We start from the raw sequence: 16,936 nt of genomic DNA, 5'->3' as shown, positions 1-16,936 counted from the left end.
TCTTTAGTGTTTTGATGCTATAGATATTGTAATCTTTATATTCAGAATATTTCAGGGGATTTTCCCATTTCCTGCTTGCCTTTTTTTTTTTTTTTTTTTTTCCTCCATAAATGAGCACTATTTTAGGCAGCTATTGAATCAGAAAATTATTGTAAGAAAATGTTCTTGTGTTAATGCTTACAGGGTTTTCTCTACAGGGCAAGCCAGCAGTTTGCTTACTGTTGAGTCTGACTGCCACTTTACCATAACTAAAATCACTTCTACACTCTGCAGCCAGATATGTTAATAGAGTGTTGGCCATCCACAGTATTTTTCTTTTGTGCTTGGCACTGAAGCCCATTTTTTTTATTTCTTTGTTACACTGTAAGTTTATTTTTGCAACTTTAAGATTCTGCACTTGGTGTCTTCTACAGTTCCATTTGGAAGACATTTAACCTTTTAGTGGAAACATTAAAATATTTTCAAACAAAACCTGCATGTTAGCACCCACAGGGTGATGCTGTTTTTTTCTTCTGAAATAACTGGTAAGATTCTGAGTTTATTCCTTTCACATCACAGAAGATCTGTGAGTTTTAGGTTTCTATTCCTTTACTTTTACACCCAGACATTTCAGCCTTTAGGGGAATCATCACAGATAAGTATTATAACCTTGTCAGTATTTAGCTGTGGGTTCCCTTTGCTTTGTCAGGACAAGACCTTGCTTTTTCCTTGTTTTGTTACTGTCATTTGGGTGATACACTGCTGAGCCAGTAATAATCCCAGACAATTTAGATGTTGTCTCTTTGTTGCTCTTTACTTCGTTTGTGTAACACAAGCACTGTGTTGAGCAGGCACACCCTATTTCCCACATGTCTCAGTTTTAGAGATGAATTTTAGGAGAAAATGCTCTGGAATGAGCACTTTGTCTAAAGAGAAAGGACTTCAATAACTCCCTTTTCTTCTGCCAATGAGAGAAATGGATACCAGGGGATGGAAGTGAAAAAAGTAAAACTGTTTCTTAACAAAGCAAGATACCTGCAAAGAACAGGGAAAAAAATGGAACCTTAGACCTCAGCCCTGCCTCTCCATGTGGCTGAGAGGCAAAGATGAGGCTGCCCTCCTTTGTCTTTGGGAAGGGAGGAGAAAAGGGCTCACAGCAGCTGGGAACTTGCTGGATTTCTGGTGTGGGTCTCCTCCTCACAGCCAAAGTTGGTGGATTTTTATGTCCTTTCTCGTGTTGGTTCAGCTCCTCTGAGGTCTCAGGTTCTGGGCAGTCCCACTGGCTCCTCAAGGGGCCGAAAAGAAAAGCCAAGCCAAAAACAATTCAAGGGAAAAACCCCAGCCAAAACCAAAAAGTTGTCAAAAGGATTTCCAGTACAGCCTCCAGGCTGTAAGGGAAGGGGAAAAAGCTTTTGGTTTCAATCTAGCAAAAACTAATCTGACAAAAGGAACAATGTAGGGTCCCCAGGACATGCTGTCTGGAGCACTGGATAGAGAGTTTGACCAGAGCCCCAGCCTGGGTTTGTCTGTAAGATACAGCAGCCATTTCTGGGCATAAAGCAGATGATTAGGGAATAAAGTGTCATCATAAAATCACCCTAGGACTCCTCATTTTAAAATTTCTTTTTAAGTTTCACCTGAACAAGGAGAATTAGGCAGATGTGGGTTTAGTTAAGGACCTGAGAGGTCCAGTGGAGAATTAAATCCTGCAAGACAAATGCTGAATGCACACTGCCTTGTAGAATTAATGCTCCTTGTGTGTTTAGACAACTTAAGTGGCTGGTTATGATGGTGAAGATGCACGATGAATTAGGCAAAATGAAATATTCTTTGATGCTCATTGAGCAGCAGAGCGAAGAACACTGCATGACCCATATCAAGTAGAGCTGAAGAGACATTATTTGAGCTAGAATGCATCTCTGATCTTGAGTATTTTATCTCTGATCTTGAGTATTTTTTCTTTATGTTTGATGTATCAACGAAAAGGAACTGGTGCCCATTGTGGATTTCTTCCAACCAACATATTATATAGGTTGAAAATCTTTTAGTAATAAACAGCTCAATGCAGTATGTTGGCAAAAGAGGAGACACGAGAGTGAGTTCATATTAAAATTTAAAGCCTTAAAAAGCGGGCTAGGGAAATGGTTCAAAAAGAAATGAACAGGATTCACCATCCAGCCTACTGTAAAAACAATGGAAAAATTACTGTTGCCATTTCATCCTTTTGGGGTGAAAACAGTAATTTATTTTTGTGAGATATCTGAGCAACAAAACCTGACAATTGGAAATCACTAAAGAGGTGGGTTGCTGTTTTTAATGAGTGCCTTCTGCATCACAGCTTCTGTGGAGAAACCAGAACCTACAGAGCCTCGTGGAACATCAGCAAATCTCAGCTGTGCACAGACGTGGGCCTGAGTGCACATGCACTGCTTTTCCTTTCTTGTTTTCTTTCAAAAAGGAGCACTGCATAAACAAAGCTGGTGGTACAAATTAGAGTAAAGCTAAGTTATATTTAAAGCATGAACTTGGGGAGCTCTGTGCTGGAATTTGTGCAAAATATTAATGCTCTGATTTTCTTCCCATTTCTAAGTGCCTCCTTCTAATCTTGTCACTTGAAGTTCCTTTGAGTCTCAGAAGCCACACTAGCTGAAGGGGGTGCTGGAAAGACAGCAGGCAGTACATGAAGGAAATGAGAACAGTTTCCCAAGCTCTGTTTCCTGAGGATTTGGGTGGAAGAAATAAGTTTTTCAAAAGAGATTAGGCAGCATATGGGAATCATGGTGGTTTTTGTTGTGCTGCATTTCAGCCTGGACCCCTTGTAGTTTGGGTGCTTACAGGACACTGTGACAGTTGCCTGAAATCAGGTCTGTAGCACAAAAGGGGTGGAGAGGGAAGGAGAGACATTATTGGCAGCTCAATGATGAAGAATTAGGTTGTCACACCTTGCTTCTCCTATGCTTCTCCCTCTGATAGCAGCAACCTCCCTTTACTTTCTTGGATTCAAATACAACCTGTCTGGTCACAGCAGGGCTTGGACTACTGATTTTTTTCACCTTTGTCAACAAGCACTTCAATTTTGTGTCTCTCTTCCCTCCTTTCAGTGATTTGAGGCAAGTTGGCTGCAATTGGTATTTCTATGTCCTTATTGAGTAAGATGTCTTCTGGGAATGGCATGAACTTGGTTCCCCTCTTATGAAGCGTATCCAGGGAAATGCTGCTCAGTGCCTGTGAGGGGAAAGTTTTGTCAAATAGCAAAACCAGCCCCTGCTTGCAGGGAGGTGGCATTGAACTCTGGCTGGTTTAGTCCAGCTTGTGTTTTGCCAAGGTGGCACAGTTTGTTCGTGTTCTCCATCAGACCATAGGCATCCTCTGGACATTCATGCCCAGAAGCCCAGCACAGGGCTGGCTGCTGTGCTCCATCCCACTGCCTGCCAGGTGAGTGCAAGGCTCTGAGACCAGTCCTGCTGGGGACATGCTGAGAGTCTTGGCACACTCAGCTTCAGACATCTCCTGAGCACATTTAGAAACTTAGTCTTGAACTAGTACAGCCTTTCTTCTTCTGGTTCTTGGATGTTCTTCTGGGGGAAATACAGCTTATTTTGTATCTTGTGTTCTTTGTTAACCTGAATGTTTAAAAAGTCAGCATGGCTAGGGCAGTGTGAACAGCCTGGTTGTGTGGCTGGCTGCTGTCCTAGGACAGACCCCAGCTGACCCACTGGTCACACTGGAGTGCCTGATCCCCCTTCCTGCTGGAATCTCTGCCCTGGTGGAGGTGACAGCCCAGACTCTGATTGTGTTTTCATGCCAACCTCGGTGGAGTTGTGTCAGATGTGACAAACTGAGGCTTTGGACTTGATTATGAATGACTGAGTGTTACTGTGGTTTCTTGCCCTTTTCCTGCTCTATTTTCCTGATCTGTGGAGGTACAGAGACTGTCTGCCTTCAAAAAGTCCAACTCCTATCAATGCTGACAGAACCAAGAATTTTATGTTCTGCCTAGCATTAATATTGATTGGCAGAACTTTTTGAATTTTTAAATGTATTTAATGCAGCCTAGCTTGTTTGGGGTGGAGATGTACAGACCCACATGAAAAAGGAACTAGGAATTCCATATTTCAGCTGTTATTACTGAGGGGAAAAAAGTGGAGAAACTAATTTGCAAAGCTATACTTGAAAATCATTCTAGCATACCATCATCATTACAATTATCTGTCAAAAGATTTAGTTCAATTACTTTTTTAAAAGCCCTCTTGTCAAGACGGTCTTACTGGTTTCAGGATTGTGTTACTCCAGGGAGAGGTCAAGGAAGAGTGAATGCTTATTCTGTCATTAACCACTGTCCAAGAGCCTTCAGTGCATATTTTTTCTTGAAAATGCCTCAGCATTGTTACTGTGAGGAATCAATAGGCATCAAGTGCCACAGAACTCAGGCAGGGAAAAAAATCCACTGCCTGTTTACAGATTGTAGTACAGTAAGGTGAGAGGAAGAGAACTTCAGTTTAAAGTGGTAATTTTGAAATAATTGAATAGCAGCACAATTCCTGTAGTGTAGAAGATTACACAGGGTTACTTACATTTTCTTCATACAACAATAGACCAGTAATAAAATTACAAGGGAAGAATATTTGATGTAATAAACTCAAATTAAATTGAGTGTCAGTGAACAGCAGGACATTAACTTCTTGCTGCTTTTGTCATGTTGGGTAGATGCTCAGAGCTGGAGAGGTCTGGGCTACTCCTGGAATTGAGGGTTTGGGATCTCTGAGCGAGCTGGGTGGGCAGAGGTGTTACAGCATTTATGGGAGGATTCCATTTCACTGGCCTCACTTTTGACTGCTAATGCTGGTAGTTTTGTGCATTTCTGCTTAATTGAGACTGCTGTGAAATGTGTGCTGAATTTTTGGTGCAAATAATACCTTCACAGTGATTTTGATGGCTGCCAGATTTATCTGATAATAAGGGTCCTGATCTAAAGTCTGTGTCTTATATGGAGATGGAGTTTAAATATATCAGGCCACTTAAAGGTCCATGACTTCAAGCTAAACATGTATTTGAGGACTCTAGCTTATAATTAAGCATCTGTCTTTGACAGGGATGGGCTTTGATGAATTCAGATTTCTTCTACCTGTTTTTAAGTGCAGAGAAGCAGCCTCAGTTTGCTTTTGCTGTCTTTTCTCAGCCTGGTAGTTGCAAATGAAAACAGAATTAGTTCCAGTAATTATATAAAATTAAAAATTCGAAACTAGATTTTCCCGTTTTCCTTTTTAATGTGTATAATATAAAGTAAGTAGTGAACTTCACAGGTGAGACTCCTGAGACTTATTGATTATTGATTTCTGAGTTTTGTTCACCTTTACCTCATTGTATAGGAGAAATTTCTGGAACTGCATTAATTGTATACATTGTAGGAGCTGTTACAATGCCACTAATGGGAAAGTAAGGTTGCCAAGAGAGATTGTGTGAATAACTTACTCTTTTCCTGAATAATACGATTTTTTTTTTAAAGTGTGTGGCCTGTTTGTATGGGACAAAGCTAATTATGACCCTCAGGGTTTTCCCATAACATACAAAAATAACATACAAAATAATTAACACAAAAAATCTGCCAGATTAGACCCATACTACTTCATAAACTGTTACATCTTGTGTTTTTTTTTTTCCTTTGAGAGCAAAATTATATTTTTGAGGTGTCATTTAAAAAAAACCCAACCCTTTTGTGTAACAGTAAGAGGTAAATCATTCATACATGGTTACTTTCAACTGTTATATTTTCCCACTCCTGCCTGAACATAAACTGAGAAGTTGTTACATTAAGCCACTGCCCTGTTGTGGTTCTTTGAGAAGTGTTTAACTGTAGCTGTTGCTTTGTTGTAGTGAAAAGCTGTGATTCAGACTTTGTACTATGTTTGCATTTCAGCTGCCACAGAAAGTGAAAGATGAAGCCTCTTGTTTTCTTGGTTCTTGTGATCTGTACTGCAGTCAGCATGAATTTGAAGCTCGTGTCAAAGAGAAATTCTGGTAAGTCACAGAAAATTATTTTTACTTTTGGATCTGGACCTCATGCTCAGGCAATCAAGCATTTTATATAGTTGCATTTTGTTTTGCATGTATACTACTTGTTCTGTTCTGCCAAAAAGAAGAAAAGTCATAATTGGTATGGCTTGCTTAGTAAATGAAAGCTGAAAGTGTCCTTATATTTTCTTTTTTAAAAAAAAAAATGAAAAAAAGGAAATGTTGATCAGGTTGAAACCTCAACTGGAGGTATTACAAAGGTAATAATGACTTTGGCATTGTTCTAACATCTGCTGTTTTACTCATGCTAAGAGATTTTCTTAACTGTGGATATGATCTGTCGTGAGTTTTAGGTCTGGATGCCTTTTTGTATGTTAAAAGATCATCTTTGAAAACGTTGTGTTGGCCTGATATGTGATCATATATAGGGTTAACTGGGAAGGGCTCTCCTGATTTGATAATCTCTGATTATTCTGTCAGTGAAAGAGAGTAGGAGTTGGTTTATGTTTACATCTGGTTTTGAAACCTTCTAGTAGTAACAGAACTCTTCAAAGAAGCATTAGAATGTCTCCTTCCAGGGTAGACATCTCCTCTGGACAATGGTTATCTGCACTTGAGCCTGGAGTGACGTGTGCTCCATGCAGCTTTGCCCTCTCAAAGGAGTGATTTCCTGAGTCTGTTTTATTTCCCAAGGAAGCTGTGAGTTTAGGAGACAGTGGGCAGACAAGTAGGTCAGCTGCAGTGCTACACAGTGGTGTCAGTCTGCTGCAGCCTGGTGTGTGTGTAAGGGTAAAGGCTGCACTCTGAAACTTTTGATGGCATGTTGTTTTTCCACACTGTTTGTGTGCTGTGCTTGTATGCGTGAGGGCTTCCACTGATCCTGCTGTCCTCAAGGTCTCCAGTCTTTTCAGCACTGCAGCTACAAATAGAAATTACTAGCTTCAGTTGGTGTGGTTTATGTTAAGTTTAATTTCTACATTTCTTGAGAACAGAGGAGAAAATTATTGGGCCATCTATTAGAAAGAATTACATGTCACATCTCAGGCTCTGAGAACTGCCAGATGCTGGGCTGAGTTCTTTCTGCTGGCATGGAAAGTGTAAATGGAGGTTTCTAAACTGAACTAGCCTGTAGCCTTTTGTTGTGATTATTGTGCCCAGAGCCCAGTTTGTGCTGTGAGCAGTCAGAGATTTTGGGGTTTAGCTACAGTGCAGTCTTGGTCTAAACTCTGCTATGGGTGATGGTGCTCCTGTTCTTCAAAACTGCTGTCCCTGGCCTGGATGGAAACCCTCTGTGAGATCCACAATCAGTGTACCTGAACAGCCTCTCTTCTCTGATGCCAGGCAACAGCACCTGGCTGCAAGCAAGGGTCTGTGCAATTCCTTTGCCAGGAGCACACAGCTGTAGGAGTGACATTCTGATGGGTCTACCATCATTCACCTGGTAATTTACCTTTAATTAGATTTTATATTTTTAAAATCTTTGACTCTGCAGAACTTTGACTCTTGTGGTTATAGCCGCTGTTGACAGTGTCAGTTTTAGGTTCAGAACAGTTGGGAAAAATGCTTTAATATGTTTAGGCTGTCTCTTCCTAAATATAACCCACTAGTCAATAGGTGGTTATTTTTCATTTCATTTGATTGTGCCAGTATGTGTTGAGAATAAGATGAAGAGGAAAAAATGCACAAAAAGTAAAATTATAGTTTCTTTGCAAATACATAATCATGTAGTTGGCTTTTACCTTCAGTATTCACTCTGGTTGCTGCATGGACCAAACTATTGATTTCCTTTTTTTTTACTTTTTCCACTCTATTGTGTGTGAAATAATTTTCTGTTCCTGTGATATCAGCGTTTGGAGTAAAACTAATAATTTGACTCCTTTTCTGAAAGGTCTTTAAATTTCAAGGACTGTTGTTTGATTGCTTGGGGCTTTACTAAATGTTATGAAGAGAGAAATGTTCCAGGGACTTGTGAACTTTACCTGTTGGTATAGTTTTAGTGGAAGATGAGGGACAGTGGGTGGATGCAGACGGGCAAATGTGCAAAGAAACAATGTCAGCATATTTTCCATAGGGTAACAGAAGCTCTAAAATGCTGGTGCTGTAGTTCAGAGTTTCAGGTTTTTGTTTTTTGTTTTTTTTTTTTTTTTCCTCACTGAAGTTTTGATGAAGGATAATGGAAAGGATAAATTAATGTAATGGTTCTTTGTGGGCAGCTGCACTGCAGGCTAAACTGCAGAATGTCTGGAAGCAGGAATAGTGTTTTAGCTGTAGATGAGAGCTGAGGTGAGGGGAGTGGATGAAGGGCCCACAAGATGCTCTGTGGACAGGATCTCTGCAGCAGTGCCTGGGTGGGTATTGCAGTCTTGGGTCTTGCTGGCTGTTGGTGTGGGGATGTCTGTGTTTGATGAGCATCCTTAAAAAGAGAAGGGAACTTGTGCAGACAGTTATGTAGAGCAGTGTGAAGCAGTGCATGGAAGGTGCTGACACTGATGATAAAGACAGATTTGGGCTACTAGAACAATAAACCAGCGAATTTGGTGTCTTTGCTGACTTATGTAGACTGGCATTTTATTCTAAGCAACACATAGAATTATTGCATGAATGGCCAGAATTGTGATTAGTGTCAAGTACAAAAGCAATTATGGAGTTGACTGGCATATATGAAATATCACATAATGGAATGTATCTTGTTTAAGGGGTAGGGAGGATCCAAAGAGAGCTGAAGAGGAGCAAGCAGAAGGTGAGGTGTTGTTGACAGGTTATACAGAGGCATCACTCAATCGAGGCAGTCAAGAGTGGGTCAGAATGTCCAGAAGGGCTTCATAGGTTGCCTTAAAGAGAGGAAAGGAGAGCATCTTCAGTGGCTGGTGCAGAAATTCTCCTTCAAAGTCAAGGAATAGAAGCCCAAGCGTGGAATGCCTATGTTCCTTAGAGACAGAAATTTGATCTTCCCTCTCTTGTGTTGCTAATAACTCCCCCCTTGATCTGAACCCTAACTCCACCCCTGTGATACCCTATGAAAACCCCATGACCCTGCCTTTGCCTGGTCTTTCTTCTCCATTCCTCCCCTCCTCCCCAGGGGTAATAAATGGATTCTGGAGCTTTCTGAAACAAAGACCCCTCTCGTTTGTTCATGCTTGGTGCCAGCAGCTGCACCCTCCCTGGACACGAGGAGCCCAGTTGCAGCATACTGCAACACTCAAGGGGAGAAAGTTGAGGATGAGAGCTCCAGACAGCAAGTGCAGGCAGTAACAGAGGCTGAACAGGCAAGAGTCATTAAAGAGAGGTCAGGAGTGGAAGATCTAAGATGTTAAACAGAAGGTGATGAAATGGTGCTCCAGCTGCAAGCACAGAACTGTAGTTTGGTGAAGAAACAATCCTCATTGAAGAGAATAGAAAAACAGAGCTGAAAGATTTTTCTTGTGTCCTTTACTTCCCCTTTGTTACAGATTTAGGTGTCTGTATTTCCTATTTGGAAAAGAGAAGCAGGGATGCATATGAAGACTGCAAATAGATTTAGAGTACCCTGCAACGCCGCAAAAATGACACAGAAGCTTGTAGCAAGACAAATTTGGCTGCTTCTCACTTGAGATGTGGTGCCAAAATAATTCAAATGGGTGAGCTAATTTAATTATGCTCATCAGATTCTTCTTTAGAGGCAGCAACTTCCCAGTGCTCCAGAAGAAATCTGTCATGTCTACAGAGAAACGATTGCTCTTTGTGGTGGGAACAGAATAGTTTGCCTCAGGCATCTGTGTGAGTGTAATGTTGACTTAAGTTTCACAGGCATTTCTTAATATTAGGAAGCATTTTGAAAACTGCGGGTCATCCTTTTTGCCTGCTTTAAGAAGTAAAACTGAACAAACAGCAAATGTGGGGACTGCAGCTTTAGCAATATTCTAGGAAGGGTATTTTTCAGGTGGAGGTTATACAAATGAATTGAAGATGTGAGAGTTGCTAGGTTCCCAGCTGATAGGTGATTTCCTTTTAATCGGATTAAGTGACTTCTTTTCCCCAAGTCTTTGTATATATAGTGCTTTAAATAATCATAGCAGGGAATATAATAAAAATTTAAAATCATTGCATTTTTAAAGCAAAACATTTATCAGATTATAGGTTCCATTTGACTTACTAGACATAATTCCATTAGTGAATAATTGATGACATTTATTTTTACTGTATTTGCTGAGCTGAAACCCTGTCTGAGCATGCTAGAGCTTGGGAGGGCATGCCAGCCCTATGTGGAGGAGCAGGGGCAGACATCCCCAAGGTTTCTGTGAGACTGCTGGCTGCAGGGCATTTAGGAGCCTTTCTGCAGGTTAGCACAGCTTCATTGGCTCAGGTTTGGCAGGGTGCAGCAATGGGGAACAAGGACACACAGACCTCCTTCTTGCTTGCTCTGAAGATAATTTATTGCAACAAACCAGGCCTTTCGATGTTGAAAGCTGAACCAAGAGCAGCAGGCACTGCCTGCCTGCCCCGTGGTTCCCTGTTCACAGGCAGCCTGTCCTGTGCTGCAGAACCCACCCAACTGTGCAGCCTGTCCTGTGCTGCAGAACCCACCCAGCTGTGCAGCCTGTCCTGTGCTGCAGAACCCACCCAGCTGTGCAGCCTGTCCTGAGCTACAGAACCCACCCAGCTGTGCAGCCTGTCCTGTGCTGCAGAACCCACCCAGCTGTGCAGCCTGTCCTGTGCCACAGAACCCACCCAGCTGTGCAGCCTGTCCTGTGCTGCAGAACCCACCCAGCTGTGCAGCCTGTCCTGAGCTACAGAACCCACCCAGCTGTGCAGCCTGTCCTGTGCTGCAGAACCCACCTCCCACCCCACTGTCAGCTGCACCTGTCCCAGAGTGCTTTTTGGTGAGAAGGCTGAGCTGAATTCAACAGGATTTCTTATATCCCCCAAGCTACAGAGTCATGTAGTCTCCTCTGTCTGATGGATTTGCTGTGGGATTCCAGCCTTCCTTCTCCCCCTCTTTAGCTTGGGAGCATCCAAAAGGCATTCATGCCACAGGAGCAATTGTATCCTTGATCCTCCACCCACCTTGTCACCCCCCACCTGCATCTGACTTTATCACAAATGGCTTGGGAGGGAGAGGGCTTGACTTGGCACAGGGCCTTGCTGTGTATGGACATAGCCAAATTGTCTTAAATTCTCATTGAAATTGCAGTGCCTTTTAATACATTAATTTAAAACCTATTGGTTTGTTACTTTGTGCCTTTTAAATGTTATGCAGCTGACTTACTCTGGTCTGCTATAGATGTTTCAGAGACCTTCACTTTCCTGCAGTTGTCACTGCTTGTGCCTATGATTTCTGTCTGCTCCCTTCTGTGAAGATCAATCTTCCTGTGTTGCCTGACCACTTTGGCCACAGAAACTGCGGCATACACAGAAGTGGAGGTGTTTGTACTTCAGAGATAACTCATGGATTTATGCCTGGAGTGGGATATTCTAGATGAGCCTAACTCTGAAGTCCACTGCTCCAGCTGGAGTGGGCCGGAGGAGCTGCTGGATGCGTGCTCACACTTGCCATTTGCTTTAGTTTGCAGTTGCATCTGCCTGAAGAGCTGACTTCTGACCCTGATGTAAAATTCATGGCCACGAGCCCTCCCGTGTCTGAGATACAAGGGATGCAAAAGAGGCTTTTGACTTTTGCTGCCTGCAAATACTGTGCAGACAGAGGAGACAGGAGTTTGGCAGCGCTCATCAGTGCATGCTGATCTCTTACTTTTCCCAGAAGATGTGAAGTTATTCACAGCTCCAGCAAACAGAGTCAGAATCTCTTCTGCTCTGAGCTGTCATCAGTGCAGCAAAGTACAGCCTCTCCTGCATCAGCTGTGTCTGCTCAGGGGTTCATGGCTGCTCTCCATCTGCTCCGTTTGGATCAGTGGGAAGCAAGGAGCTGGGCTCCCCTGCTCAGTCAGGTCTCGGGGAGCTACCAGCAACTCAGCTCAGAACCTCTGGTTGCACCTCATTGCAGGGGTCTCAGCCTTGGTTTCTTCTCCTCTAGACAAAAAGTGGCATTGCAGCTGGACAGCCCTGTCTGGAAGAGAGCTGGCAGCATTTCTACAGTCTGTGTGCAGGTGGAGAGGAAGGGACACGTACACAGAACAAGAAGGGAAATAAATAATCTGCTAGAAGTTTGGGGTTTTTTTTAGTGGCCTCAACTTGACAAGCTTTAAATTTTGAACTTAGTTAAGAACTCAGATTTTTAGCTATTGCACACATTTAAAATGAGTTCATATATAATTTAAGCAATTAAAATATTGAGCTGATATTAAATATTAAAGCAAGATTCATTCCCAAAAGGGAAACCTTTTGTATTTGAATAAAATAAATTCATGCAGTTAAATGGTTTTAAGCTGAAGTAAATCACAAAGGTAAGGTCTTCAGAGGATAGGGAGAAATAAGCAAAGCATGAAAGAAATGCCATTTCTTCAGTTAAAGATTTTTAATCTCCCAATTTTTCAATGGGTATCTCTATCATCAGCTGTTTGGATATCTGTTCTACATCTAGATTCAGCAGGTAGAAGGTCATTAATAATATCTGAACTGCTAAAATACATGTCATCATGACTGAGATTTTTTCACCTCTCTAAAACTGGGCTTTTCAAATGGAAAACCCTCTGATTTATCAAGGTGCCTTTGCTTTATTTTCTTTAATATCCTAATTAGAAATTTTAAGAGATGCTCATTTCAATATTTCAGCATGCTTACCTTGAGGGTGAGTGTCTTAGGTTCGTGTCCTTACTCTGAAACTGACTGTCTCAAGGGACAAGAAAAGTTCTTCTGGCATGTTTTGTTTTTCATCTTGTTCATGAAAAAAATTTTGGAAGGTTTGTCTTCCATAATGTGCAAATGAAAGTATGAATAATACAGCTGCAGACTTTTCTTTGAGCTCAGCATGTTGGCTCGCCCTGGAGATGAATGCCTGCTCACCTGGGAACATCTCCTCGTGCTGCAGGGGCTCAGAGGTGACTTAGGGGGACATGGACCTGAAGGAGCTTTAAGGAATCTGTGGTGTAATGGCTTCACTCTGGGCCAGCTCCTGACCAAGAACACTCTGAAGGATGCTTGAGGTTTTCTAACTTGAATACATGTTAAGGCAGGTTTTACACCCTGCTGAATATATTTGAAGGAAAAGAAACAGGGTTCCTTAGATTTAATGAGGTATGAATATTGATACACAATTTCATATCTTTGTCCACCAAATTTAAACTTTTTATTTTTCACTTTCGGAACTTTGCTTGTTGTTTGACTGACCTGCCTTTCAGGTTTGAATTGCTAGTCCCTGCCCTGTAACACAATGTATCAGAAATGTCTATTTTTTTTACCTATTTGCTACTTTTTTTTTTTTTTTTTTTTTTTTGGACAGTACTTGTATATACAAATGTTAACACATGAACCTGTGTGAGATTGTTGTGTGCTGTTGTAATTCACTAAAATAGAAATGATTGCCCATCTATTAGTCAAAAGCAAAATTGATCTGAACTGCAGTGTCACCTCTGGAGGGTACATTTATCACCTTATTAATTTCTAACCCTTTAGAATCCAATAGATTCTTTCCTACAAGAAGCATGATCAGTACTTAAAATACATACTGATATGTAAACATACAGTGCTCTGCCACTGAAGACAGAGACTTAGATTCAAGTTAATCTTCAGACCTGAGCACTTTGCTTTTCCCGACATGGTCACCAGGCTGCCCATGTCCCCCAGCCTCTGCCATCAGTTCCTTCTCACTGGCCCTCCCTCTGTGGTTCCTTGTTCAGGAACAGAGACAGCATGAGGGTATTTCTGTTAGCTTGACTTGTTTCAAACCTCCTCCACTTCTTGGAGTTACAGAACTGTAGCTCTATTTTGCTGCACATGACCTGTGGAAACTCACTCCCAGTTGCTTTTCTCTTTTTTTTTTTTGACACTTCAGTATAAAACAAGTGGAGTTGGTTTGCATTTTTCAGGGATTAGGATTACTTTAAAAAGGTATCTGCTGAGATTTCTGCATGTGTTAATCCAGGTGGAAAATCAAATAGTAACTGAATAAGTAGGAGATTGTATGATCCAGGAACATTGCTCAATGGTTTTTGGTAATGGAACTGGAGCAGTGGCAGTACCTGATGTGAGTTTTTGTATCTGTCTCATTCCTGTGGCTGTAACAAACTGGGAGGAAAAGGAAGCTCCATCAGTCCCTGGCCTGCCAGCCCCTCTGGAACTGAAGGCAGCAGGGAAATTGGTCCATGTCAGCTCCCCTTTCAGTGAAGGGGCCTGAACAGAGCAAAATGGAAAGTCTGAACTTTCCAAATTACTTTCTTATGTTTTAAAATGCAGTATTTTGGGTGTCACTCTTGTACATGTCTGGGGGATGTTGCTGGTGTTTAGACCCCAGTAACCACGTGCACAGTTCAAATGTTTGTTAGGGCTGTATAGCAGAGGCCTTGAAACATGATGGTAGCATTATTTTTTTTTTTGACTTTCCATGTTCTAGTTGTACTTTGTTACCTGGGCAGAGTTTTTTTAAAGTTTCATGGGCCTGTTTTCAGTAAACATCTGCTATCATAGTATTTCATATGAGTGCTTTTTGTCTCTAATGATTGCTTCATAGTTATTCCCACTTTACAGATGGCAGAAAATCAAGAGAGAAAACTGTATTAAGGTTGCCCAGCACACTAAAGGTGATGCAGGGAATAACACATTTAATAAATTAAATGTTTCCCTCTGTTTTGTTGTGTTACTAAGGCCTTAGGCAAGGACAAAGAAAGCAGTCCTGTCTTATAAAAAAAATTTGAGGCTAAATAAGCATGTGCATAAAATGTGGTTCTATGTCCTTGGATACACAGGCTAGAGAAAACCTTGTTTAATTTCTGTTATTTTTCAGTAGAAGATAGAAAAATGTGTCAGCTAGAAATGGAAGAGGAAAAGGAGGAGAGGTATTTGGTTATACCAGGTTTTGTGCACTAGTTTTAGGCTTAGAGCTTTTGCCTTTGAATATTACAAGTCTGTTGTGTATACTATTGGCTATTGGCTGTGCTTCCAGTGAGGAGTGGGGGCACAAGAAGAGGAAGAACCACTTAACACTATAAAATGACACCTGGAATACCTGAGGAACCTCAAGCCCAGCAGGTGCCAGTCACATCTCTTGGGTAACCAAGTTTATGGAAACCTCTGTGTATATTTGCTGCTCTGCCCTAAAGAACATTTGCTGCTCCTGAGCTGCTGGGGCTCTGCAGGCTCAGCTGCACTCTGGGCTCCATCTGTGCTCACCAAGTCACTGCCCTTAGATTTTCAGCAGTACCAGGAACTGCAGTTCTGTCCTCAGATGAGTGACTAGCCCAAAACACCTTTGTCCAAGGACACCTCAGTGTATAGTCTAACCAGATGTTCATGTTTATTGAAGGAAATGAAGGTCCTATCATCACACTGTACAAATACACATAAAATTTGAGGGCAAAGTTGTTTCACAGATTTAAAAAAAAAAATAATTATTTTTTAATATTTGAAATTTACTTTTCTGGCATGTTGAAGATAGAATTGACTCCTTATTTGTGAAGACTAATGTTAATATAGCAGATCAGATTTTTCACAAGGCAGCAAGAGTTGTTTGTTCTTAAATTTAAGCATTACGGTTTTGTTTTGCTGTGACTCTTGATGCACTCTGTGATCCTTATTTGGATCACAAATGTGCAGAGCCACTTCATACACCCTTATGCTGTGTTACATGTGCAGAAAAATATATGCATGGGTGGGCTTGGAAGGAGAGATGCAATGTAATGTGAGATACAATCATTGATGTCCTTGAGTTATTGATAAATGCAGAAATATAATCCCATTCTACAGAATAGAGCTCATCAGAATTTCTTTTCCAGTGACACAATTTCATTTTGGACAATAAATTCCATGAGACTCTTACATTTAATAATCAATGGAAAAGTGCTGGAACGTGAATCAAAGGCAGGGTTATTCCCAGGCTCTGGAGCTGAACAGCAGCAGGTCTGTCATCCTTCAGGGGGGTGTCAGAAGAAGCTGGAAGATGAACAGAGACTGGTCAGGTCTCCACTCTTTGTGGGATTCCCTGAAGCATTAGCCTGTGTCAAATCCCTCAGTTTTCCTGCAGAGGAGGTATGGAAACTGAAAGTGGGAGCACTTCAGTGGAGCTGAGATCCTGCAAGCTTCCTTGGCTTCGTGGTGCAGGTGGATCTGTGGCCATCAGTGCTGCTCCCTGGAAGTCCTCCTCCCTGGTGAAGAACCTCCTCCAGGACCTGCTTCTTCCTCTGTTGTTGCAGGCTCCTATTGCAGAGTGTGTTTTGCTGAGAAAATAAACTAACTTTTAGATGTTTCTAAAACACTTGCTTGTTCTGGTACTTGTGGTTTAGAAAATAAAGCTTGAAACTTAATCCAAGAAAGTAATTATTGAAAATTAGAGGTCTTGAATGTATTATTTGTTTTTGTTGTGACCTTGAAAATCTTGCCCTATTATATAAAGGCAGAGAGGTGTGAATAATGGTTTGGGCTTAGACATAAGGAAGGAAATTAGGATGTGTATCACTGATGACACAGTGGATATAGTATTTCCATTCAAAATGACATCTGTAATTTTAGGGAAATTGGGGACTACAGTGGAAATGCACTTAGGAGTGGAGTGTTTCAGCTTTATTGGAGCAGATTGAAAGCCGAAGCTTTTTGGCTGACTTCTGATATAGGTCAACATAATTCCTATTTGCTGTGACTTTACATCATATTATTTACAGCATTATGATTTTTTCATCTGCATTGGATGATTAAATTTGCTTTTTACCACTCAGAGTTTATTGCAAAGGGTTTTGTTCCAACTGTACAACATACCTCTGACTTACTGCATGAGAGATAAAACCTAAATCCAATGACCTGAGATGTCTGGCTGCAACTGTTGTGGACTTTACACAGGGAGACAGCTCTATTGAGGAAGAAG

General features: G+C 41.4%; 1 protein-coding gene across 12 annotated transcripts in view; it reads left to right on the top strand.

Annotated features, from left to right (window-relative positions):
- The window catches only part of IL1RAPL2 (interleukin 1 receptor accessory protein like 2), a 410,823-nt gene that overhangs the window by 75,886 nt on the left and 318,001 nt on the right, over positions 1-16,936 (top strand). For 11 of the 12 annotated variants that reach the window (XM_085571059.1, XM_085571056.1, XM_085571055.1 and 8 more), the window contains one exon: positions 5,897-5,997. In XM_085571059.1, coding sequence (XP_085427185.1) covers positions 5,916-5,997 — 82 coding nt within the window. In that variant the 5' untranslated portion in view covers positions 5,897-5,915. Of the gene's footprint in view, positions 1-5,896; positions 5,998-16,936 lie in introns of those variants that run through there. The other variant, XM_085571065.1, reaches the window with a different exon arrangement.

Source organism: Lonchura striata, chromosome 4A (genome assembly GCF_050655825.1).
Source record: "Lonchura striata isolate lonStrDom1 chromosome 4A, ASM5065582v1, whole genome shotgun sequence".
Taxonomy (NCBI): Eukaryota; Metazoa; Chordata; class Aves; order Passeriformes; family Estrildidae; genus Lonchura; species Lonchura striata.
The sequence above is the reverse complement of the archived record's forward strand: the minus strand, read 5'-3'. Positions and strand labels throughout refer to the sequence as shown.